This window comes from Anopheles gambiae, chromosome 3 (genome assembly GCF_943734735.2).
Source record: "Anopheles gambiae chromosome 3, idAnoGambNW_F1_1, whole genome shotgun sequence".
Taxonomy (NCBI): Eukaryota; Metazoa; Arthropoda; class Insecta; order Diptera; family Culicidae; genus Anopheles; species Anopheles gambiae.
The window spans coordinates 66339533-66365403 of record NC_064602.1 but is presented as its reverse complement, the minus strand read 5'-3'; the positions used below and the strand labels follow the sequence as shown (position 1 = coordinate 66365403).

The following is a 25871-nucleotide window of genomic DNA, read 5'->3' as shown; positions in this document are numbered from 1 at the left end:
TGTAATCCCATAGAAACTATCATCTGTTCCTGAATGATGTCAAATTCTCTTCTGTTTTTTTAATTAAAGTTGTCCAAGTTGTGGCAAGGTATTGGCTTTCGTGAAGTGCCTAATCAGCATGGAGCGAGTAATAGCATAACGCAAGATTTCAATGCATTCTTTAGTTGCTGGATGGTGTATGTCTTCGGAGTACCCTTATTTAAGGTGTTTGATGAAATTTGTTCGTCTTCATTCACGTTCTTTTTGCTTTAAAGATTTTTGCTTCGTTACGTTAGAAAATATCGTTACGTATATGGAACAGATGTAGGGGAAAGTAGGTGAAGACGGAAACTGTGGGTAAGATGGACACTTCTGAAAAATACATGACACAACTAATTATCGAATAATTCAACAATGTAGTAAGCATACTGAAAGTAAAACAACACATTTGACAACATCAAATTATGCTTATGCACGACATTTCATTCATGCAATAAAACTTCCAAAAATATGAACAACAATAATAAAAATTACAGAGCTTAAGATAGCAAATATAATTTGATATTATTAGATTCGGGATTCGTGAATCCAACTTGGGATGTTGTCAAATGTGTTGTTTTACTTTCAGTATGCTTACTACATTGTTGAATTATTCGATAATTAGTTGTGTCATGTATTTTTCAGAAGTGTCCATCTTACCCACAGTTTCCGTCTTCACCTACCTTCCCCTACATCTGTTCCATATACGTAACGATTTCATATAGACCCAAAAAAGTGTTTTTGTACCTTAACCAAGGTCTAAATCATAATTGAGCACTCAATGATCTAACCTCGGCTTACCAGATGATAACGATGCAACACACCCAGAAGAATTCAGGCCACACCATTCATACAAAAACAATTGAGATACTTCTACTTCTTTGCCACAACTCTTTTGTTGAGATACACTTTTAGCATTTTAAGCGCCGTGTCATATAAATTCTCATGACGCTTTTGCTCACCGTTCAGTTTTGCATCTGACGCTCAGTAAATCTCTTTAGAACGAATGAAGGAGGAAAAAAAGAACGACATGTGCTACGCCGCTTATCGCAATGAAACAAAAGAGTGATAACAATGGCACAAAAAACTGTCGCTCTCATCGCTCTCTTGCCTCTCTTGCGCTACACGCTCACTCAAAAACTGTGACGTCAGGCCGGCGGTCAAAGTGTTAGAAAAACAGGTGAACCGATAACACATAACAATTTTCACCAAAAAAAAAACGGCATAGGTTAACATAGGCGAACACTTAGCAATTGAAACAGTTTAGACATCGTAACCATAAGCATCTTAAGAGTTTCTATGATCGCCTGGATGATCGAGTGTCGAAAAGCCCGCTTCACTACAGAATCCACCTCAGTTCTTGCTAATTCGGCAAAACGATGACGTTGCCTAACAATGTTTGAAAGTCATCCTGGCCAGCGCGAGATCCAACTTACTACAATTGTAATTGTAAAATTCTACACTTTTTAAACGTAGTGCAGAACGAGCGTTGCAGCCTTTCATTTCAATCTCATATTGAACGCCATGTAAATGACGTTTGACGTTTAATTGTTCGGCCGCATTTCCGTCGCGCTCCGTGAATGTTCAATAATTTTCTTGTGTTTTCTGCGTCGCATCGCATTGTTGCCTATTCTACGGACTATTAAACTGTTTAACATCATCGTTTCGTCTTGGCGAATTGTTTAGTTGCATCACAACTGTGGTTTCCTGCTGTTTTTTCCTGCTCGGCTTAGCAGTGTTGTGCTGTGATTACGCGTGATTTCGCGATGGCGGCTATTTGCTTCTCGTGTGCTGAACCGCTAGAGGCCACCGGCTGCATCATCAGTTGTGCATATTGTGACGCTACGTTCCACCGCGGCTGTTGCAAATTGCCCCCCGAGCTGATTGACGCAGTATTGTCCAATGTCGACCTGCACTGGAGCTGCATTGGCTGCACTAACATGCTTAAAAATCCGCGCTGCCGTTCGGTAAAAGAAATAGGCGCCCAGGTCGGTTTCCAAGCCGCCCTCAACTCAGCTGTAGCAGCTATTGGCAAGCTCGTTGAGCCTATTGTCGCCGAAGTTCGCAGTGGTTTTACCCTCCTTCAAACTGCATCCACGCCTCACAATCGGAACTCTGATCCTAGACCAGCTACTGGTAGAAAGCGGAGGCGCATAATCGAGGATTCGGCATCTCCTGGTGTAAACAAAATTGTAAACAGTCGCGGTAACATCCTTTGTGCCGCGTCATCGCCAAACGCATACACCATCACCACGATTGCCGTCCAGCCGGCACCTACACAACCGCATGAACTGGTGGGAACCGATCCGTTATCATCACCGCTTCAAGCTGCACCTCGTGAGCCATTCACAGATAGGATCTGGATCCGCCTATCCCGCTTATCAACGGCCGTCACTGTGGAACAAGTGGTCGCTTCTGTAAAGCGTCGCTTAGCCACCGATGACGTTATAGCGTATTGCCTGCTGAGAAGAGGGGTTAGTGTGGACAGCATGAATTGGCTTTCATTCAAAGTGAGGGTCCCGGCTATCCTTCGAGATGCGGCACTCACACCATCCACCTGGCCCGTCGGTATCGGTGTACGTGAGTTTTTTCAATCCCGTCAACACGACCACCAAACCTCATCTCCTATAGCCACCCCAAACCGCTTTACAACACGCACACCAGCTACTAGTACTGATCACCGCCAAGCCTCATGCTCTGACAACGCAGCTCAATTGACTTACCGTATACCCGCTTTATCCAACCGCCACAATGACAACGCTACCGCTGAGTATTTAAGCTGCTATTATCAAAACGTTAGAGGTTAGCGTACTAAAACAAAAGAATTTCACTTAGCTGTTTCGGAGGCTGACTTCGATCTCATCGCCCTCACGGAAACTTGGCTTGTTGACAACATTCCATCTGCTCTTCTCTTCAGCAACAACTTCTCTGTTTACCGCTGTGATCGCTCTCTCAGCGGCTCTAGCTCTCGTGGTGGTGGTGTTTTGCTAGCCGTTTCTAACGCATACAAGTCGATAGAATTACCTTCCCGTGATCGTTCTCTCGAGTATATTTGTGTGCGCGTCGCCTGCAATAACGCACATCTGTACGTCATGGTAGTATACATTCCACCGCAGCTTAGCTCCGAGATATCGACTCTTCGCTCTCTACATGATTGTAACAGCAGCTTCACTCTCACACTGAAGCCTTCGGATCTGCTGTTTGTTATTGGCGATTTCAATCAGCCTAGCATAAGCTGGTCCATAGCTGATCCTTCGTCCTCGCCAACATACTCATCAATCACGCACTATGAACCAACTGCGCGCTCACTGGCCAACAACACCTTTGTGGATGGATTTAAATTTAACGGATTAATGCAACTTAATCACATCAATAATTCGCACGGACGCATGCTTGACCTGCTCTACGCTAACAATGCTGCAGCTAAATTGTGTTCGCCTGTCTTTCCAAGTGTTGTTCCGCTTGTACCCCTTGACTCCTACCATCCGGCGTTTGACTTCAATATACGTATTAACTCGTCGACTCGACGCAATTCGACGACTCGACAAAACTCGACGACAACCGCATTTTATCGTTATAACTTTGCTAAAGCTGACTATGTGAAACTGAACGACATGATATCAATGTTTAACAATAGCTTTCATTGTTCCAATTTTATTTCACTTGACGAAGCAGTATGTTCATTCTCGTCCTTCATGCTGCAAGCCTTTGTTGTATGCGTCACAGTTCAGCGTCCTAAACCTAACCCCCCCTGGGCGGACCGCACACTCAAACGACTCAAACGTGTAAAAAGAGCTGCTTATCGTCACTACCAAACGCGCCGCTGCCAAAGATCTCGCTCGATCTACTTTGACACGCACTCTTTATACTGCAGCTATAACAGGCGATATGGCAGATATTTGAGTAAAATTCAACGTAACCTCTGCAGGTGGCCTGACTCGTTTTGGCGCTTCTACAACAGCAAAACAAAATCCACGCATACACCGAAATCCATTACGTACAAAGGAGCAACAAGTGCCAACACTAATGAAATGTGCATTCTCTTCGCGGATCGCTTTGCAGATTGCTTTTCACCGGCCATGAATGATACCGATCATTGATGCTGCTCTCGTCAACACTCCGGCTGGCGCAATTAACATGAGCACTCCTTTCATCGACAGTGAGATCGTTTTATCTGCCCTAGCGCAACTAAAGCCTTCCTTCGCTCCTGGACCCGACGGAATTCCTTCTACCGTGCTGAAACGCTGTCAAACGACAGTAGCACCTATCCTTGCAAAATTGTTTAATGCATCGCTAGCCAATGGCTACTATCCCAAAACATGGAGGAAATCTTGGATGGTTCCTATTTACAAAAAGGGCGACAGGACAGATGCCATCAACTACCGGGGTATTACATCTTTGTGTGCCATTGCCAAGGTGTTCGAACTAGTGATATACAAAAATCTGCTCCATGCATGCCGCAGCTACATGTTGATACGGGCTTAGGTATCAACATGGATTCGTGCCAAAAAAGTCGACTACCACGAACCTGGTTGAATTTGTAACCTATTGCACTAGTCAAATTGATGCCGGAGCTCAAGTCGATGCAATTTATACAGATCTGACAGCAGCATTCGACTCTCTTCCGCACGCAATTCTTCTCGCTAAACTCGATAAGCTAGGACTTCCCAGCTCGCTCGTACAGTGGCTTAAGTCTTACCTAATTAATCGCACATACATCGTGAAAATTGATAAGCACATGTCCAAAGAAATAGTCAGCAGCTCGGGTGTGCCACAAGGAAGCAATATTGGCCCGCTTCTCTTCATATTGTTCATCAACGATGTTACCCTCGCTCTACCTCCCGACAGTATCAGTCTGTTTGCCGACGATGCAAAAATTTTTGCGCCTATTCACAACACAGGTGATTGTACATTGCTGCAAGACTGCATCGAAATTTTCTGTTCGTGGTGCAAGCGTAATGGACTGACTATCTGCATCGAGAAATGCTACTGTGTGTCTTTTAGTCGATGCAGGAGCCCAGTCACTGGTACCTACTTCATAGACGGCACTGCAATTAATCGACAAAATCATGCCAAAGACCTGGGCGTTCTGCTTGACTCTAGTTTGAACTTTAAACAGCATATTGATGACGTTGTAGCTAGAGGAAATTAATTACTTGGCGTGGTTATCCGGACAACTAATGAATTCCGCAACCAACCATGTGCATCAAAGCTATCTACAACTGTATCGTTCGTTCGGTTCTGGAATATTCGTGCGTAGTCTGGAGCCCAACTACTGCTTCTTCAATTGCTCGACTTGAGGCGATTCAACGTAAACTCACGCGATACGCCCTACACCTACTTCCCTGGCAGGATCGCAATAATCTTCCTCCGTATGCTGCGCGGTGCCGTCTTCTAGGCCTTGAACCTCTTTCGGTTAGAAGACGCAATGCACAGTGTTCTTTCATCGCTGGATTGCTAAATGGCTCTATCGACTCATCGCCTTTGTTGCATCGAGTCGATATCTATGCACCATCCCGAACACTTAGGTCTAGAGAAATTCTACGGTTCGCTCAACCCCGTTCCAGCGCTGGTCGGTCTGACCCTATGTTCCGCATGTCGGCTGTCTTCAATACTGTCTCGGATTGCTTCGACTTCGACATCTCAACTTTAACTTAACCCGTTGAAGATTAATAAATAAATAATAATAATAATAATATCGCTGGGTCCTTGGTTGATAGGCATCATGTTAAATAATTATGAATTCCATAAAAGTAATTGTAAAAAAATAAAATAACACACATTCTTTCTTGTGGCAGTATCAACAACGGATGAAACTTCGGTTGAATTTTCTTATAGCTAAACATAACTTGAAAAAAAGTATAATATTTGCTGTACTATCATGATCAAAAACATGTATAAAATTGGATTTTCTGTAATTTATATAGTACAGGAAATACGATTTTGATGTGAAACAAGTGTTTTTACAAGGTTCGATTGACGTATGTCGCGGACACGCGTTTTGAGACTGGATCAGCTGAGTAAATACAGTGAACACTCTTGAGAAGAGCTTGTTGCAGTGTTTCATTCTACATGCTGTTTTATACTAAGCGGAATATTATTTCTCTCACAATGCATATAAAAAATAACCAACAGGGGTCAAGAAGGTATGAAATAAGTCTTTTTTTTGTATATTTGTTATCTCTACACTACGAACGCCTTCTAGATAGTATTACTGATTATGACAGTGTGCACTGTGCATAGACGTTACCTGCATTACATAAAAGAGTTTCAGTATACGTATAAATAATCATAAATATCGCAATTCTGTTGTTGAAAGAAATTTAAAAGTAACAAACAGGAAATCTGTTCCTCCAATGCGGAACAACACTTGTTTGGCTTTCGTCAACAGCTGTTACAAACAAAAAGTCTAGAATCTACACATTTTGCCAAAGCTGTTGTGCTTTAAATATGAGAGAAGATATTAGCCATAACAGCTACAGTATCAAGATGAAGTCAGTGTCACTGGTAATAGGTGCTGTGTTTTTGGCGTTGTGCCTTACCAACGTGTTTGCCAGCGACGTGGAGGGTAAAGACAGGAAAGAGAATAGAAAAGTGACCGCAACTTCACATCAGTCCAAGGGCATCAAATCATTCTATTCAGGACGCATTGTTAATGGGAAGAACGGCGATATTGCATCGTTCCCCTACATAGTACACCTGCGAGTGAATAACTTTGGTGCTTGTGGTGCAAGTATTATAACGCTCAAGCACGTCTTTACTGCTGCTCATTGCCTGTATAAGAATCAGAATGCTACCAAGGTAAGAACTGGGGTGATTCTTTGAAAAGTGTCTTCATTTGTTGCTGACCCTGAAACATTAATTCTTGGCAGATCACACTATACGGAGGCAGTACAACACAGACCAGAGGTGGGGTCATGTTTCAGGCCAGCAAAATCGTTATCCATCCATACTACAACCCAGAAACACATGATTATGATGCGGCAATAGTGGAAATAAAAACTTCCTTCCAAGGATACGACAATATTGCTCCGATTGCTCTCCAAGATACAGAAGTTCCTAGTGATACTACATGCTACGCGGCAGGCTGGGGGTTGAATAACTATGACAGAAGAACCACTCCTGACAATCTGCAATATGCCACTCTGCAAGTAATTACACAGCAGCAATGCTCAGCAGCATGGGGTAGTTATGCCACACCACAGTAAGTAACAAATGTGGACCTTGCAAATCTCTTGCTGCGAAGCTACAAACATGATCTTTCTTTACAGAGTTATTTGTGCCCAGCAAAACAATAACGGTGATGTATGCAAAGGCGATAGTGGAGGACCATTCGTTTGTAACGGCAAGCTAACGGGTGCAACCTCTTACGGTGGTATAGGTTGCCGGGGCAGATTGCCGTCTGCATTTGCTAAAGTTACTGCTCCAGCCATTCGCGAATTTATTCGTAACACAGCAGGAATTTAAGTACGAATAAAACGGTTTACCACCATGCTAGCTACAATAACTTCTCTGTGATTTCTACAATAACGTGATTTCACACAGCTCAGCAAAACCAATGTTGCTAACAATTCTTGGATGAGTAGTATACCATTCAAATCAACATTAACAAACACTTTCATATCTGCGCAGCTGGGGTATATCTTCGCTCTTTTTATTGCAAATATTTGTTTCAGAACAATTCAGTTTTTTTGTGAATACATACTTGCATGCCTTTCACTGATAAACTGCCATGAATCTACCACGCAACGTGCCCGCAACGCCTACCAGCCAACCTGACATAAGTACCTGTTAATATGTTGCTTCATGCTCCAAACACTATCCTTTAATAAATATAATCGACCGGTTTAATTACTTACATTACTACGGCATACTTTTATACAGCGAGCAACTCCGATCGATAGCGAGAATTTGTAATATTTCGCTGTATCAAAACCACTATAGGTAAGTTCAATAAAAATCTAACCATATGAGCATAATTTTAGGTTCATCGCGTCAATAGATTTGTTCATCGATAATGCAAAGAGATGAATGGAGGGCGTGGTGAAGAAGGAATTTACTATCCTAATATCCCCACGGGTTACGAAGAATTTTGCATAATCCATTTTTAAGAAAGTATCGTTGCTTTGAGCGCTTCGTATTGGCTTTAATAAAATTTCCTTCTTGATTAAAAGGAAGATGATTCATTCATTCATTCATTCATTCTTTCTTTCTTCCTTCAATCATTCATTCATGACATATTTGTTTGCCTTGTTGGTTTGCCAAGAGTTATTGTAATTTTAATGATACTTAGGAGCTAGGGAGGATAGGTGTGATAAAGGAGAATGTTACGGAAATGGAAAAGGGAGAAGGATTACCAGTACACGGGGGATTTTATCATTCGAAAGACCATCATTTGTTTCGGGTATTTTATGTGTTGTACTCAATACGATGGAGAACATAGATGAACGGAATTTTTCTTTTAATCTGAACATACAAATTGAGCAATTAAATCATTTGATTTAATATGTGAACACACGTATTGTGGGTTGATCCTGTCGATAGACGGGGAAGAAATCGGACCAGCATGTTCGTGTTGAGGAAGCAAACAGATTAATTTGGCTCAGCAGTACGAAGAAGACAATCTTATGATTAAGGAAATTGGGCCAAAAAACTAACATAATTTGTGTGTCTTCAATAAATATACGCAAATTGTGCTTTTTAATGAATAGACACTGTTGGTCACTAGACACTAAGAAGGCCAAATCCATCATGCTAATTTGCTTGCAAGAACCACGGAAGTAGCGAGATTTTGTCTTTAGAAGGCTTTTTTTAATCTAATAAATCGGAGCAAAGAAATCGCTACAGGTGCGTTTCATTAGCTTTGGAGTCAATTTGAATAATAACTGATCATCATAACTAAATCATAACTGATCATAATCAATAATATGATATTGGGGGCCTTTCCGTTTTAAGCTCGTAGGCTGAAATTTCAGCCTGTCAGCTGTTTGCATTGTATATCAGTTTTCGAGCAGCTATCTATGTGGGTATAATATACAGGTGGGCTTATCCCAAGGTGTATGAATTTAGAAGACTGATTTTTATCGCTTCTGTTTCTGAATGAAGATTTTAAGAGTGTTTTGTGTATTCGTCATGCCTTCAGAAAGCTTGTTTGAACAAAAGTTTTCACCCATCCTGTCAAAAAGTGATATTCAAATTTGGTTATAAAACATGCTATGAGACCACCTGGGCTACATGCACTTTGATTCTGGATTCCACCACGTGATCTCTTTAATGCACCTTGGGATAAATGTAAACAAACCCGTGTTTTCGAGCAGGTACTCGAATCTAATTCTAGATTTGTGGCTAGAATAATCTAGACTGAAAATTGCAGGCTAGTTTGTGTGGTTTTGTATGGAGTGTTTACATGATTTCAGCCTCCAACTGTCAAACTCCATACAAAAAACTAACTAGAATCGTGAAGGCCCCCATTAATGGTTTATCGTAGCCCACACGTCTACCATGCTGTCCTAGTAGCCTCACCCATCCAACTACTCATTCAATCCACAGGAAGTTAAAGAATCCATGAAGCAGCATCGGAATAATAAAACAATGCGACATTCTTAATGTCAGTGGTGTATGATATCGACGCTGAAACGAAAAAAGTGTAATAATCAAATTCAAGTAGGTTGAGTGTTTTTTTTAAATTAATTTTAATTTGTGATATTATGGCATTGACAATATTTTGGGTGGTGGTATTGTGTATGCATGAGTGCGTGTATAATTTTAAAATCTCCATTTTGCTTGCATATTTTATTTTTTACTGAGTACATACTATAGTTCTACATGAGACGTTAATTTTTAGGCTCGTTTAGGCTGGGAAAATTTACATGAAACCCAACTGAATAATTTTACACCAAACCTAAATAATTTTATCAGAAGCTAGTTTTCGGACCGAAGCTCGTTCGATGTAACAACATGCCCGTCATGGGCTCAAGCTCCGAATAAACCGTGCCCCCATACGTAGGACTGACTATCCTGCTATGGTAACAATAAGTCACTGAAAGCCAAGCTCACTTCACCAGTGGGTACAGGCCGGCCTTGACCGACAACGGTTGTTGTGCCAAAGAAGAAGAAGAAGAAGTTTTCGGACTAAATCCTTCGCAAAAAAATATTACTGGTCTCAATTTATGAGCATGGAGTGTCTCCGCACCCAAGGTAAAGCCTTTTTGCTCGAACTCTTCCAGTAGGGAAAGTCTCTTAAAGACTTCCATGATCGCCTGGACGATCAATTGCCCATATCAAACAGACCGTCTCGAAAAGATGTTAACCTAAACTCGAGTTAATCTTTATCTAGACCGGTTGGCCATAAAAAAAAGATTTTTATTTTACACTAACAGGATTACTCCTGACTAAAGCTAAACTATGAACTACATCTTGCTGATTCTAGACTTCGACTTCGACTGACTAAACCTAACGAGCTAATGTTCTAACGAGGCCGCTGGTTGCTGGCTGCATTGGTCCGTTCTCACGATCGGTCTGCGTGTCGCATTACTTGCGCATGTCGCCGTTGTCCGCTCGTGGCCGGTGTAGCGATACATCTTCGTCTGCTCCTAGCCGGTGTGGAATGCCAGCTTGCAGTCTGGTTTCTAGCGGGTCGGTCTAACTCTCGATGTTCAATAGCCGCCCTGGGCAGCGTGTGGTTTACATTCTACAATATTCATAGGTTGATTTTGATTAAAATTTTAGGTGAGTTCAAGAGTTAAAAACATACGAATGTTGTTTAAATTATAAATTTATTACAAGTAGCAAATATTGATATTGATTATTGCGAAAAGCAGAAAATAGTGATTGATTTCAGTACTGGTGTTCAATAACAGTATGACCAACAATCAAATGCATTGCATTTTTGAAACCAAATGGTGTTATCTTCTTCTTCTTTGGCACAACAACCGCTGTCGGTCAAGGCCTGCCTGTGCCTGTACCCACTAGTGAAGTGAGCTTGGCTTTCAGTGACTTATTGTTACCATAGCAGGATAGTCAGTCCTACGTATGGGGGCACGGTCTATTCGGGACTTGAACCCATGACGGACATGTTGTTACGTCGTATGAGTCGACGACTGTACCACCAGACCGGCCCTGATAGTGTTATCAGTCTTATTAAAATGGTGTTATCAGTCTTATAAAAAATTCGGTGTACAAATTTTCTGTAATAAGATTACAGTTTATTCAAACTTAAATACCAACATTGGTACGAATGAATTCACGAATGGCTGGAGCGGTAACTTTAACAAACGCTGATGGCATTTTGCTGCGGCAGCCTTGACCACTATAGGAGGTGGCACCTGTTAGTTTGCCGTTACAGACAAATGGACCTCCACTATCACCGTTGCATACATCTTCGTTAACGGTATGTTTAGCACAAATAAATCTGTAAGGAAAAAGGAAAAATGTAGCAATACATCAAGAGATACACAAAGCTCGTACTTACTGCGGAGTAGCATAACTTGACCATGCGACTGAACATTGCAGCGGGGAAATTACTTTCAGAATTGCGTACTGCATAATGTCTGGAGTAATTTTTACATCATAATTAGTCAACCCCCAACCAATCACGTAGCAGGAAGTATTGCTTGGAACTTCTGCATTTTGAAGAGCAATTGGAGCAATGTTTTTGTATCCATGAAAAGACTTCTTTATTTGAACTATCCCCGCATCGTAATCCTGCGTCTCGGGGTCGTATTGTGGATGGATTATGACTTTGCAAGCGAAAAACACGATACCACCACTGGTCTGCGATGCACTGCCTCCGTACAACGTGATCTGTAGTGTGAATACATTGAATACTTCGTCATTAGCAGCTATGAACACGACTGCACATGGATCGTCTTCTTACCGAGGCAGGATCCTGATTGTCGTACAGACAGTGAGCAGCGGTGAATACATGAGTGTACGTTATAATACTAGCACCACAAATACCAACGTTATTCACACGCATACGCACTATGTAGGGAAATGTTGCGATATTGCCATTTTTTCCATTAATAATGCGTCCCGAATGAGCCTCCAACTGGCTTGAACTTAAAAGCAATTTTCCATTTCCTTCTATAGTTTTATTCTCCACATTACGGTCACTTGCAAGCACATTCGTAAAGTACAATGCCAAAAACACAGTACCAACGATCGCTATCACTGACTGCATCTTTATACTGTGACAGGTATGGTGAACCTCTTCTCTCCTATTCGAAGCACAAAAGGTTGACCAGCTTTTGCAAAGCGTAACCTGTTTTTCTTGCATGGCAGTTGTTAATGTATATCAAACAAGTGTTGTTTCATACCGAGAAACAGATTTTTTGCAACTTGTCTCTACATCTCCCACGTAAAGAATAGTATTATTTATTTGATTAATGTTGTAGGTATTGAAATATCCAAGCATAGTAGGCATTATGCTGATATGGATCTGTTTCTTAAACTAAGCATGTAGATTGTTTGCAAAATGGTTTTCTCCTAAACGTATTATTTGTGTAATGAGTGGAAGACTGCAGAACCTTAAGGCAAATTGTGTGAATGTTCTGTATTTACTCAGCTGAATAGCAATCACACAATTGCATATGTTTAACATTTATCACTCTTGCTTGCGCTTGTAATACGTAACAGTGATATAAAGCGAGTATAATTTTATTCATTATTTAAGCAATGATGACAAATGAGAGTCTAATCAAGATTGTATCATTTCAGTTTTTGTTTCAATTTGGCCATAGCTCTTGTACCACTTTATGGAAAAGTGCACTTTGCGAATCATTCTTCCGATTCGAATTAAATCAAAATCAGAATAGAATAAGCATGATTAATGTCAGCACACTGCAAACATGTGATTAAGAGTTTAAGCAAATAAATACATCGCTTTGCATTTAATCAATAATTGATACAAAAACAGATCGAAAATGAAAATTATCGTATGAACTGGTAGTAGTTGTTCTCGATCAGGGTATGTGGATCGACACACATTTTGCAGCTTGAACATGTGTTTTATCGTCAGCAGAGTGTACTCAGCGTGTTTTGGCCATAGTGTTAAACGAATTATTCCTGTTGTCTTATATTCACCCCAGAGGTAAGTTAGGGAAATTCCGCATCCAATTATCTATCCAAGCACACGCTTGATGCACGAGCACGTGCATAAAATTGAGATCATTTTTAGCAATAATCATCATCACAAGCAAGGTTTAAGAAAGACGGAAGTATCTTCATGTTGATATTGCTCTAATCGTAGACAGTGGCAGTTTTAAGAAATTAAACGCGATACATTCTTTAACTCAGACAGGGACAGATACACGGCCACTTTCCACAATTTTATGTCATAATGTCAATCGCTACGAATTCGATCGAGTTTAGGAAAGATGCTGACCCTTCTTTAGAAGAAATAATACATGGGTAATAAAAATTAAATTAAATAATAAATTTTGAAAGGATCGAATAGTAATAACATTTATTGAAAAGCGCGACGTTTCATAGAATCACATCGTAGTGATTTGGTTCGTGATATTCACTTACATGATTCAAGTAATTCGCCCACTCTTATTCAGTATGCACATCTGTAGTGCCAACGAAAGCAAGATTCGCATGCCCAAAACTACAAATTCTTTTTTAGCATAGAAGTTCGGGTATTTGAGGAAAAAAGTAATCTTAAGAAAGCTATTGTATTTTACCATCATTCTAGTTGCTAGTTCAAGCATGGAAATAAATTCCTTTATTGGCCCAGTTTGAATGCGAATCATATACAGGGCGTTCGGGATAATTTTGACAGTTACATTTTTGTTTATAACTCGTGATCGAATTAGCATAGGAAAACAAGCAATACGTCATTCGAAAGCTAAAAGTGCACAGAACAAGCAGCAAAAACATCCCGCGATAAAAAAATGCCAAAAAAGAGCACATTGTGGAAGCGGATCACATGCATCATGATGATCCGCGCCGGACGCGACAACCGCGACATCATGCAGTGCGTGCAGTGTTCGCTGAACACGGTGAAGGCGATCTGGAGTGAGCTGGGAGAAAACAGCGACGACGACGAAGCGGTGGCAGCACGAAAACCACATTCTCAGCGTCGGGATTGCGTGCGGACCGACGCTTTCCTGGCTGACCTCCAGGCGCGCGTGATGGAAAATCCGGGGATCGGAATTCGGCCGTTGGCACGTGAAATGGGGGTGGCACCATCCACGATGAAAATGGCCCTGAATGACGACCTCCGGCACTTCTCTTACAAGCGCCGAAGAGGTCAGTTGCTGACAGAGAAGGGCCGCGAGCGTCGGTTGGGGAACGCCAAGAAGCTGCTCAACTTGCTAAAGCATTCCATGGAGACTGGTACGCTGTGGCGCCGAATGTGTGGCCACCCAGCTCCCCGGATCTTAATCCAATTGATTATTTCGTGTGGGGCGCGGTGGAACGGGACACCAGCAGACCCTCCAGCAACACCAAGGCGGAGCTGATGGCGAAAATCAGGTCCGTTTTCGCGGCCCTACCCCGCGAAACTGTCGTCAGGGCTTGTTCCCGGTTCCAGAGACGGGTGGAGGCCGTAATAGAAGCCGAGGGCGGATATTTTGAATAAAATGAATAAAATACATGGTAAGCTACTATTTCTAAAACAAAAATTTGCTCGATGATTAATTTTGCCATAAATAAATTTTTTCTTACTCCGTAGGTGACTGTCAAAATTATCCCAACGCCCTGTATATATATGTTTCAGCCGTATCACGGAATCGATCGTGTGCTAGTGTTATCTTAAATTAGAGTGTTATACAACCACCTTTATATTTATTTTTAAAATATATAATTTTTTGCATCGGCCGGGAATCGAACCCGGGCCGCCCGCGTGGCAGGCGAGCATTCTACCACTGAACCACCGATGCTTGATGATTAAAGCGCATTAATGTAGCTTTGGAATATATTATTTTGATGGCGATGCGGTTTTATCGCGAAACGTAGATTGTTACAAAACATTTGAAAGAGAACAATATGCATTGATTATTTATTTCATATGTATATTTTTGTAATTATTTGTATTAAATAAACAATAGTTTAATAATCTGTAACAATATGTGCTCGATACAATTTCAAAAAAAAATATTTAAAGAGATATATTTGGATGGTATGCTGCGGTATACATGTAAACGGTGAGATTAAATGAATTGTTTTAATTGTTTGTTTTTAATTTATGTTGAAAATAGTTTTTAATCATTTTAATACCGCTAATACTCTTTAATTTTTTTGTACTGTAACAAAATAATGTTATAGTCATTTATTTGATGTCATTGCTGTTCAAATATTGCACCCAAACTGAAAAAAAATACTTTTACCTCGGACATGTCATTTAGTGTATAAGTTAACATATCTTTCAAATTCTATATTTAAGAACATAATATCGAAGACCATATAATGTCGTCTTTATGTGTATAGACTAATTTAATTATTTTGTATTTCTTTGACAGTTTTGGTATGTTCGTATCGGCTATTTGGATGCTAATGTTTCATAACGATATACTTACTTGCTTAGTGTGCTCTTAGTACTTTAAGACGGCTTCTGCTCACCGCTCAGCTTTGTACCTGAAGTTAAACGATTCTCTCTAGCACGAATGAAGGAGAAAAGAAAGAACGATAACAACATGTGGTATACTGCATATCGCAATGAAACAAAAGAGTGATAACAGTAGCACGAATAATTGTCGTTGTCATCGCTTTCTTTCCATGCGCTACGTGCTCTGTTCACTCAAAAAACTACGATTTCAGGCCCGCGGTCAAAGTGGTTTACTCAAAAAACTTGTGAAAAAATGAAAGCCTAGCCACTCCAAAGCCAATTCAAGTGAAGCAGCATAAGTAAAACCAATCTCTGACGAGTTTTATTGAAAATGTTCGTCATGTAAAACTATTTTCAACTGACGTACTCATTAACATTTCATTATACAGTCTGTTCCCGAGTAGCGCAGTTCCCGACTTACGCGGATTCGGAGATACACAGTTTTCTAAATTTGACAGATCAAGCGAAGTACTAAATTAAATAAAAATTATCGAGTTATCAATTGTATTTTGGCCGAAACCCCAAAACTCGACTTACGCTGATATTCGAGTTAGGCGGATTCCTCGGGAACGCACAAACCGCGTCACTCGGGAGCAGACTATAATTTAAATTCCCGCAATGTTACGAATGAATTCACGAATGGCTGGAGCAAAAACTTTCGTAAACGCAGAAGGTAACTTGCCACGGCAAGCTACACCACCATACGAGGTGGCACCCGTTAGCTTGTCGTTACAAACGAATGGTCCTCCACTATCACCGTTGCATACATCACCATTATTGTTTTGCTGGGCACAAATAAATCTGTATAAATAAGAAAAACACGTTTAAGTAGAAAAAAAATGAATAAATCGAAAAATTACCCGTTTTTGGTACTTACTGTGGTGTAGCATAGCTACTCCATGCTGCTGAGCATTGTTGTGGTGATATTACTTGCAGAGTGGCATATTGCAGATTGTCTGGAGAGGTTTTTCGGTCATAGTTGTTATAACCCCATCCTGCCGCGTAGCATGTAGTATCACTAGGAACTTCCGCATCTTGGAGAGCAATTGGAGCAATATTTTTGTATCCTTGGAAGGAATTTTTTATTTGTACTATCCCCGCGTCGTAATTATGTGTTTCTGGGTTGTAGTACGGATGGATTATGACTTTGCTAGCGAAAAACACGACACCACCACTAGTCTGCGACGTACTGCCTCCGTACAACGTGATCTGTGAATATATTAGGAGACATCGGGCGTAAAAAGCAGATATGCTCATGGATAGTCTTCTTACCGAAGCAGGGTTCTGATTCTTGTACAGACAGTGAGCAGCAGTAAAAACATGCGTGTATGTTATAATACTAGCACCACAAACACCCGCGCTATTCACACGCAAACGCACTATGTAGGGGTACGATGCTATATTTGCATTCTTTCCATTAACAATGCGCAAAAAACCAGCCTTGGACTGCTGTGTAATTTTGTTTGATTTTCCATTTCTTTCTACAGTTTTGTTCACCACGAGACGGTCACTAGCAAGCACATTCGTAAAGCACAATGCCAAAAACACAGTACCGACGATCACCATCACTGATTGCATTTTAATTTTGAGACACTTACGGTAAACTCCTACATTTTCCTACGTATTTATGGCACAAGAGGATTTAAGGCACCAGGTACGGTAAAGCGTAGACTGTGGATTGTTTGTCGGTAACAGTTGTTAATGTAAATCAAACAAGTGTTTCGTTCGAATTGGAGAAACAGATTTTTCTTTGCATCTTGCCTCTATGCATATTCTCAATTCGTTTAAAGCGATTGTTTTGCTTACGACCCAATTCATATGGTCTGAAATGTTCTCTTTCGATGAGCGATATGGGATATGACATATCAATTGGGGATAGTATGGTTGCTGAATTACTATGTTGTAGTATGTATCTGTTTTGCTTTTTTACATTTTGCGCAAAAAATTGATAAAAACCTACTTGATTAGCTTGTCTTTCAATTAGATCTAAACAAATAATGTACATTAATGTGTAACTTTTTATTTCAGCATATGCATTAATATTGTGAATATTGTGAAAATGAATTGATTAAAATGCGTAAATGAATCGTAAACGTAAATGAATTTAAATGAAGATTATGAATATTTCTATATACTGCGTTGAACACTGCGTCGAGTTAATCTGGTTGCATAAAACGTCTGTGTTTAGTCAGCTGAATAGTTATCTCACGCATGTACGCGACATTCAATACTCAAATGGTACAGCGCCTACCATAACTATATGGACAGTCATTTTTCGTGATTTTTGGAAAATCCTAAAGAGATGGATAATAACAGTGAAAGTGGGAATTGTGTTAAATACTATTTTACATCTTTGCATATTTTTCAAAGTTTAAGGACCATTATTAAATGACTTTTTTTTTTTTGGCACAACAACCGCTGTCGGTCAAGGCCTGCCTGTACCCTCTAGAGAAGTGAGCTTGGCTTTCAGTGACTTATTGTTACCATACCCGGATAGTCAGTCCTAAGTATGGGGGCACGGTCTATTCGGGACTTGAACCCATGACGGGCATGTTGTTAAGTCGTACGAGTTGACGACTGTACCACCAGACTGGCCATTACATGACTTACCATAAAATAATTTAGGGTCATGCCATAACTATAAAGACACTTCGAAAAATTGATTTATTATACTAACTAATGCATTTAAAAATCGTAAAAATGCAAATGACATGTTTTAGGACGATTTCACAGAAATACATTTTTTTACAATTTTAAAAAGTGATTTTATAACTTTTTTAAAGGTTTTATGAGGTTTAAAATTATAATTATCAGAATGATTTTTTTAAGATATAAAAAAAACTTTTTTCGCAGTTAATCATTCATAATCATTTTGAAAATGAAAATACGGCCAAAGCCGTAATACAGAGTTTTCCAAGTCAGTTTCAAATGTAAACATTGTTATTCACCGCATCCAAGATGTATTTCAACAGGTTTATTTGCTTCAGAATGAAATTTCAGTTTCAACACATGATTTTCAACACATAACAAACAACACGTCAAACTCAATCCAGCTTGAGTTGTGTTGAAAATCTTGTTGGAGAAATTAAAAATTATTGTAAAGGAACTGAAATGTCAAATTAATGAGGATTATCATCTTGCGATGTTAAGCACGCGGTGAATAACAATGTTTACATTCGAAAGTGACTTGAAAAACCCCGTAATCTGAATTTAAATAAAATAAGTAAATAATTTTGAAAATGTACACCAAAATTTGTTAAAACATTTTAAAGAAATATTTTTAAATTGCCATGAGAACCTTACCAATTTAATGAACAATGAACACTGATCCGGTTAAACCAATGCGACACAAATACCACTGCAACGATGTTTTAGTAGAATCGAAATGTTTTTAGATCTTTTTTTTTGTATTCGTGTTTTGTAGTCGAAGTCGTTTTTTGTTATGAGTCATGTGGTAATGGCCCTTAAACTTTGAAAATATACAGATATGTGAAATAGTGTTTTGCATAATTCACACATTCACTGTTTTTATCTTTCTTCTTCGAATTTTTCGCAAATCGCGAAAAATGGCTGTACATATAGTTATGGTAGGCGCTGTATAGTTGTAATTCGAAATGCATAGTATTTGTCGTTGAAGGAAAATTAAAACTTGAAGAAAAAAAATTGATAAACAACTGAATACCAACTCTGGGCAACGATTCAAATTCTCGGACGGTGTGATTGAAACTGTTGCCATATTTTTGTCATATTGCTGACACTTATTGAGAATACGTAGAGTGTGCACAACGTATGTTTGACAATTTTGTGTGTCGTTGTAGTTAGAAAGACTATTTTTCCGAATTCGATTTTTTTTCTCTCGTACTGTCATTGAAGATGCACTTGCGAGAGACGATGTAAATAATAATACTATGTGAATATTTGGTAAAATATGAAAATAAATAAATTATTATAATTTTGTTTTTACTTTCAAACAATACAACGAAAAAACGACTGTGAGTTGGCTTAGTCTATGAACAGTTATGAAAACTAGAATAGTGATTTTAATTTTGGTTAGATTATTGAGTCATATGATATTTTTTTCGGTTGGCATTGACAAAGTTAATACATTTTACAGATATACTAGCAGCAGCTGCTCAAAAGTGATAAAACACCGTTTGTCGACTGTTTCACTTCTAATGGATCCCTATTCCCTACAATTTGGGGATAATTTCCTTTGCTTTCAATCAATTTGCTCCGGTACTTGATGTGTGTTTACGAGATCTTGATGTTTTTATGCAGAATCTTGATCGACTATGTTATGTTTCACTGTGCTTTATTTCACGTACTGTCGGGGAATGATCCCGAAATGAGGCTTGAGCCCCTTTTATACTAATTTTAACAATAGAGTGGTAATATGAGTGCAGACTGTTTCTTGCTAACTTATACTAATATAGTTTCCTATCGTACTAGTAGTAGTTCAATATATAACAGACTTCTAGTGGTTTTTAATCTTCCGGTTGACAGTCGTGATTTTTTTTAAGGCAGAAAACCCTAGTTTCTCCTTAGTTAATTTTGATGAATAGCTTTCTATTCTCTATATTCTCTTTCTACACCAAGGGTTTTCTTCAATTGAACGATCACAAGCGACGAACGTTTTTTAGTAATCGAATACGGATACGTGGCATACCTTATGGCGCTTATCAAAGCATTGTTCTTCTTGGCGCAAATGTACTACGCGATAGCAGGCTGGCTTTATATAGGTTTACTAGACATGATTGTACCTCACATCCGGATACTCTATCTTTGCTATACAGCAGGGGTATCCAAACTTTTCAGTTCGCGTACCGCATTGCTTCACAAATAATGTTGTTGAGGGGCATTTTAACGTTTCCTTTACAATGAGTATTCTTTTATTGAATCCTGATTCTTGTAAAAGTAAACATCTAAGTTCTTCAGAATTCATTATTAAAAAATAAGCTATTTATTTTAATCTTTACCTTTACTTTTTGAAACCCCTGCTATAGAGGAATGACTCCAATCGGTATCGGTCCAACGTTTGACGATTAAAGTGGCTAGCGAATGTATCATTAGGGTGGCAAAATACAAGGGTAATGATGAATTAAATACAACACACGCCTAACAGTAGAATACCAAACGAATTGAATATACTGAAAAGAAGGAATATGAAAGTGAAGCAACTAATTCAAAAAGAATAAAATGTTTTTTATTTATATTTTGGTTCACCTAACTGCCCTACGCCAACACTCTAGATTAACTGGAGCTTGTAAAACTGTACACTTGCTATCAATATTATGCAACCGCATGGACGTGAAAAAATATTCTTATCAGCAAGCATGCACTGCTCCTTGCACATCTCATCCGTATTGTGCACCACCAATACCAATGAAAGGCGCGAAATATAACCAAAATTTCGTCATCGCCATCACCTTCAACGTTATCAACGGAGTAGATGGCCAAATCTATAAAACCGGGTGCACGGTACCGTGAGGTGTACAGTTGAAGTTTTGCGATCGAACACGAAATGCAGCGGGCGGGTTACTGGTTGGTGGTTCTTGGAACCGTGCTGTCGTTCTGCCACGGTACCTATGTACCGATAACGCAAGCCAAGGTGGACGGATTGCCGGTCAAATATGGTAAGTATATGAGTTGGGCGAATCATTGCAAACATTTCCATAACCTTTCACTCACCTTTACAGCTGATAAAGAGTTTCTAGTGAAGCAAAAGTTCTTCTTCGAGATTTTGCGCCATCTGCATCAACCGATCGCGTTCGAAGAGTATCTTCCGTACACGTCACGGTGGGTTACGGATCCGAGCAAGTATACGGTATGTAGCTCATCTCACAGGGAGTCGTTTCTCCTTCAGAAGTGTCAACGAGAGGTTCGTTATCCAATTTCAGAATTATACCGAAGTGGCTGAGTTTATACAGACGTACGAGCAGGGCGTGCTGAAAAAGGGACAAATCTTCACCATTTACAACTACTGGTACGCTAAGGAGACAGTGCAGCTGTACCGATTTTTCGAGAATGCGATCGACTGGGATACGTACTACAAGAATGTGGTCTGGGCGCGTGCCAACCTCAACGAGGGTATGTTCCTTAGTGCACTGACCCTTTCCGTGCTGCACCGCAAAGACCTGCAGGGTATCGTACTGCCAGCCATTTACGAAATTCATCCGCACCTGTTCTTCGACGGCGATGTGTTCCAAGACGCTACGAATAAGCGCGCACTTGACCCGAACTACGGGTTCTACGCGAACAAGCGCAACAATCTAGCACTGGCGAACTACACCGCATGGTTTGCAACGCAGTTTTATGGCGAAGGATCGCTGTCCTACTTTACGGAGGATGTGGGTTTGAACTCCTACTACTACTACTTCATGATGGACTACGCGCCATTCCTGGGTGGTGATAAGCTCGGCTTAAAGAATGATCGCCGAGGCGAGCTGTATCTGTACATGTATCAGCAGCTGCTCGCACGGTACTATCTTGAGCGTAGCTCGAATGGTTTGGGACCGATTCAGGAGCTAACCTGGGAGGCACCGATCAGCACCGGGTACTACTCTATGCTACGCTACTGGAACGGTGTTCCATTCCGTTCGCGTGAAGCCAACTTCCTGTGGCGCCCGTACGATCCGATCAAGCTGAATGGACTGAAGGCGTATGAGGAGCGCGTGCGGCAAGCGATCGATCTTGGGTATGTGGTAACGCGCGACGGACAGCGGATCAGCTTACGCCAACCGGAAGCGATCGATATTGTGGGCAATCTTGTGAGCGGCAGCGTTGATAGTGTGAATGTGGACTACTACAAGATGATCGAGACGTCGGCACGTATGATACTGGCCCAGGGAGACTACTACGGGTCGCCGAGCGAGGTTTGGCCCGGTGTACTGATGCACTACGAAACGTCGATGCGTGATCCCGTGTTCTATCAGTTCTATCAGCGACTGTTGGGCTTTTACTCGGACTTTAAAAGCTATCTACCACCGTACACCGTCGATGAGCTCCAGTTCAAGGGTGTTGAGATAAAGGGCGTTTCGGTGGAGAAACTGTTCACCTACTTTGAACCGTTCGATGTGGATATTAGCAATGGGCTTGGATTCAACTACGGTGGTGAGCATTCGACGTGGAACTTTAGCGTGTACGCGAGAAAGCAACGCTTGAACCATAAACCGTTCAGCTACGTGCTGAACATTAGCTCCCAGTACGCAGGAAAGGGTGTGGTGCGGATGTACATGGGACCGAAGATGCACTCCCTTAGCCAGCTCCAGTACATGAAGAAGTTGTTCGTTGAAATGGACCAGTATATGGTGGATCTGGTGGTGGGTGATAATCAGATCAAGCGAAATACGCGCGACTTCTACTACGACATTCGGGACCGGACGACGTACTCCGAGCTGTACATGCGCATCATGAAAGCGTACAAGGGCGAGGAACCGTTCGTGCTCGACATGTCAGAGGTACACTGCGGTTGGCCCGATCGGCTGCTGCTGCCCAAGGGTCAACCGAATGGGTATCCGTTGAGCTTCTTCTTCATCATCACACCTTACTACCCGCCCAAGGTACCACAGTTTTCGACCTTTGATACAACGTACACGTGCGGCACCGGGTCGGGCTCGAAGTACATTGATGCACTACCATTCGGGTTTCCGTTTGATCGTGAGATCAACTTTAGCAATTTTGCTACCAAAAATATGCACTTTACTGATGTGCTGGTGTATCACGTCGATGGAAATCAAACGAACGAATCACATTGAAATTTTTTTTTTTTGCAATCGTATTAAAGGCTGATATGTTTTTTTTTAATAAAATTGGATAAAGATAAGTAGGGTAAGTGTACCAATTGTGGCTATAACGAACACTATTCTCGCTCTAAAATAGTCTATTTGCATTCTAAAACCACGGATGGATTTTTCAATTCATATATGCACATTTTAACACATTTGTGCATCTTTAGTTCCGTTGTTGGCCACTTCCGTTTGTATAATATCACCCTTTTAAAATGTGTTGCCAAGATGTTTGGCATCTGTTATCATTTGGCTAAGAGCAACACTGTAGGAAATTATTGATTATGAGGTAACTAACTTTAGTTTTTTTTCTTAAAATTATCATTTTGTTTGTAAAATGTTAGTTATGTAATGACTTCACATCAAAATTTACCGTGATTTCATCAATAATGTGCCTTTTTGCGTGTGTCCATAATTGGTATAACTGAACATCGGTGTACTAAATATCGCATTTCATAAAGTATTATAAAATCGAAACTATTCCAGCAAAATAATGCATTCTTGAATGACTTTCATACGAAAAAAGCGTGATCTGACGCCGCTCGGGTCGCCCTATTGCCATGTGCGCTCTTGTTCTTCCCTGATTTATAGTTAGGGCTAGTCTTGGCCAGAGGATGGTTTATTTATTTATTTATTATTATAAAGTATCGAGCCTCCATGGCCTACATACACAATTAAAACTAATGTCTTATAAACTATGTGTTCCTAAAACTAGACATAATGCATTCTCGTATGACACTAGAACATTTTGGTATACTAAGGGACAGGTCTATAACATTTGAAAATAAATTAAAATTCTTGGACATCAATAGCAACGGATCCCTAGCACAGAAAAGACGATAACGAAAATCAGTTATTAAAAATTGTCGAGTTCTTAAAGGTCTAGTAGGGACATAAAAATTTACTTGACTTAGCAATAGAGGTGCATCGATTCTTCCAGTTAATAGTTTAAAAATAAAAATTCCTTGGGCAACCATTCTTCTCTTTTCCAAAGTTTCAAGCCCTAACAACTGACATCCCGTATGATAAGCTGGTAGTACGTCGTTATGTCTCCACGGAAGCCGCTTAATAGCTACCCAGGTAAATTTTCGCTGGATCCTTTAGGTTAGACAATGGCTACAACTTTTCATTTCAAAAAATATAAACAGTCCACCTGATTTGTCCTCTTATGCGTATCGCGCTGAAACGGTAGCTGGCTTCGCTATAGCTTCCAGGAGATATGAAGGATTGTCAGGTGATATGGAGCGTGTCTAAGCAGGGTATAATAAGAAAGATGTAAGATAGCAAAATTTTAGAAAGGTCAGCCACATCAATTGAGCGATTAATAAAGCGTGTCTATCAATACAACTAATGATAAAAAGGGATATTTGAAACTAACTATTAATTTTACGTATTTAATGGTGGTTACATACTCATATTGATGCAGTGAATTTATTGTTATTTGATTTGAGTTAAAACAATGTCACAAAATAATTTTGGGTGTAGATATCCACGTATTTTGGCCTATAGCCACAATTGGTACAGCTATGGCGAATTGTTAGGAACATTATAGCCATAATTAGTACCTTGAGATGCAATTTTAAATTGAGAATTTCTACGATTTCAAGAATTACTGAGTCAAAATAAAAAATACTCTCGTGTTCTACACATTTTTGGTTTCAAGAAAACATGAAACAAGAAGTTTGAAATTTTACCCAATACTTATTTTTACAGGAGTAAAATCGGTATCTTTATGACATAATAATGCCATAATTGGTACACTTACCTTACTATGTATTTGTTTTATCTAAACATTAACGTAACTGTTATTTGTTGTCCACTTGAAGTAAAGTAATATGTTGCTCCCACTGATCGGATTTGGCGTAAGTAATAAGAAAAACCGTGTTCGAAATCAATCTCAAGAATAAGCTCCTCTTCTTGTTAACTACGGAATTCAGCTTCCTGGTCCGTCGGCCACTAGTTCTAAATTGTCCTAATCTAAACCTCCAAAAACTACATTGAGATTTAAAATTTAACTAGCTCTATATTTTAGGGGTGGCATCATTAGTCGTATGTCCTTCTAATAATTAGCAATTTGATTGTTAATTTTTAATAGCGTAAATATCTTGTAGAACATTATTGTAAATATTATGATAAAAACATTGCATTTTTATTGTTGTTCTTATGCTTCGAATAGTGAGCAAATATCTTGACTAACTGCTACTATTAAGTATAAATAACGTGGATCAAAATTAATCTCAGGGTTGACAGAAAAAAAATAGTCTGGACACTTAAAGTCATCAAATATGAGTGAGACCATCCATACTTTGCCTGCTATAAGTAATTTGTAGACTTATTCGTTAATTATGTCGAGTACAAAAACTGGTACTGGTCAGAAAAAAAACTGATTTCTGGAAACTTTTTTCTTAATATTCATTTTTAAAGGACCTTGTTTAAGATTGTAGAAGAATGCATTAGTTCAGGGGTCTCCAAACTACGGCCAGCGGGCCGCATGCATGGTCCTCAACACCATTGTATGT

The 25871-nt window shown here is 39.9% G+C and overlaps 4 protein-coding genes and 1 non-coding gene across 5 annotated transcripts; 2 read left to right on the top strand and 3 right to left on the bottom strand.

Moving 5' to 3' along the window:
- Window positions 1-6507: 6507 nt before the first annotated feature.
- On the top strand, window positions 6508-7876 carry LOC1272469 (trypsin delta). The gene is made up of 3 exons (XM_311381.5): window positions 6508-6819; window positions 6891-7222; window positions 7290-7876. Exons 1-3 carry the CDS (start codon window positions 6508-6510, stop codon window positions 7483-7485), a joined length of 840 nt encoding a protein of 279 aa, XP_311381.5. The 3' UTR covers window positions 7486-7876.
- Window positions 7877-10804: 2928 nt separating this feature from the next.
- On the bottom strand, window positions 10805-12295 carry LOC133393746 (trypsin 3A1-like). Its single transcript, XM_061660023.1, has 3 exons — window positions 11894-12295; window positions 11489-11820; window positions 10805-11428 (listed from the first exon to the last, which is right to left on the bottom strand). The coding sequence occupies exons 1-3, from the start codon at window positions 12293-12295 to the stop codon at window positions 11233-11235; spliced, it is 930 nt and encodes a 309-aa protein (XP_061516007.1). The 3' UTR covers window positions 10805-11232.
- A 2537-nt stretch (window positions 12296-14832) lies between these two features.
- Window positions 14833-14903, bottom strand: Trnag-gcc (transfer RNA glycine (anticodon GCC)). The gene has a single exon. It is a non-coding gene; the product is annotated as a tRNA-Gly (tRNA).
- Window positions 14904-15848: 945 nt separating this feature from the next.
- On the bottom strand, window positions 15849-17383 carry LOC1269055 (trypsin 3A1). The gene is made up of 3 exons (XM_307636.5): window positions 16841-17383; window positions 16446-16777; window positions 15849-16369 (listed from the first exon to the last, which is right to left on the bottom strand). Exons 1-3 carry the CDS (start codon window positions 17144-17146, stop codon window positions 16174-16176), a joined length of 834 nt encoding a protein of 277 aa, XP_307636.5. The 5' UTR covers window positions 17147-17383; the 3' UTR covers window positions 15849-16173.
- A 3507-nt stretch (window positions 17384-20890) lies between these two features.
- Window positions 20891-23390, top strand: LOC4577701 (hexamerin-1.1-like). Its single transcript, XM_001237380.3, has 3 exons — window positions 20891-21201; window positions 21265-21392; window positions 21466-23390. Exons 1-3 carry the CDS (start codon window positions 21090-21092, stop codon window positions 23320-23322), a joined length of 2097 nt encoding a protein of 698 aa, XP_001237381.2. The 5' UTR covers window positions 20891-21089; the 3' UTR covers window positions 23323-23390.
- Window positions 23391-25871: the final 2481 nt, after the last annotated feature.

Bases quoted from the DNA above. Each gene is read 5' to 3' on its own strand.
- LOC1269055 (XM_307636.5), bottom strand. From the start codon at position 17,146: ATGCAATCAGTGATGGTGATCGTCGGTACTGTGTTTTTGGCATTGTGC. The intron at 16,778-16,840 runs GTAAGAAGACTA...ATATATTCACAG, and splicing joins AGAATCAGAACCCTGCTTCG to ATCACGTTGTACGGAGGCAG. The intron at 16,370-16,445 runs GTAAGTACCAAA...TTATTTATACAG, and splicing joins AGTAGCTATGCTACACCACA to ATTTATTTGTGCCCAGCAAA.
- LOC1272469 (XM_311381.5), top strand. From the start codon at position 6,508: ATGAAGTCAGTGTCACTGGTAATAGGTGCTGTGTTTTTGGCGTTGTGC. The intron at 6,820-6,890 runs GTAAGAACTGGG...AATTCTTGGCAG, and splicing joins AGAATCAGAATGCTACCAAG to ATCACACTATACGGAGGCAG. The intron at 7,223-7,289 runs GTAAGTAACAAA...CTTTCTTTACAG, and splicing joins GGTAGTTATGCCACACCACA to AGTTATTTGTGCCCAGCAAA.
- LOC4577701 (XM_001237380.3), top strand. From the start codon at position 21,090: ATGCAGCGGGCGGGTTACTGGTTGGTGGTTCTTGGAACCGTGCTGTCG. The intron at 21,202-21,264 runs GTAAGTATATGA...TCACCTTTACAG, and splicing joins CGGATTGCCGGTCAAATATG to CTGATAAAGAGTTTCTAGTG. The intron at 21,393-21,465 runs GTATGTAGCTCA...ATCCAATTTCAG, and splicing joins CGGATCCGAGCAAGTATACG to AATTATACCGAAGTGGCTGA.
- LOC133393746 (XM_061660023.1), bottom strand. From the start codon at position 12,295: ATGCAAGAAAAACAGGTTACGCTTTGCAAAAGCTGGTCAACCTTTTGT. The intron at 11,821-11,893 runs GTAAGAAGACGA...TTCACACTACAG, and splicing joins ACAATCAGGATCCTGCCTCG to ATCACGTTGTACGGAGGCAG. The intron at 11,429-11,488 runs GTAAGTACGAGC...TTTTCCTTACAG, and splicing joins TCAAGTTATGCTACTCCGCA to ATTTATTTGTGCTAAACATA.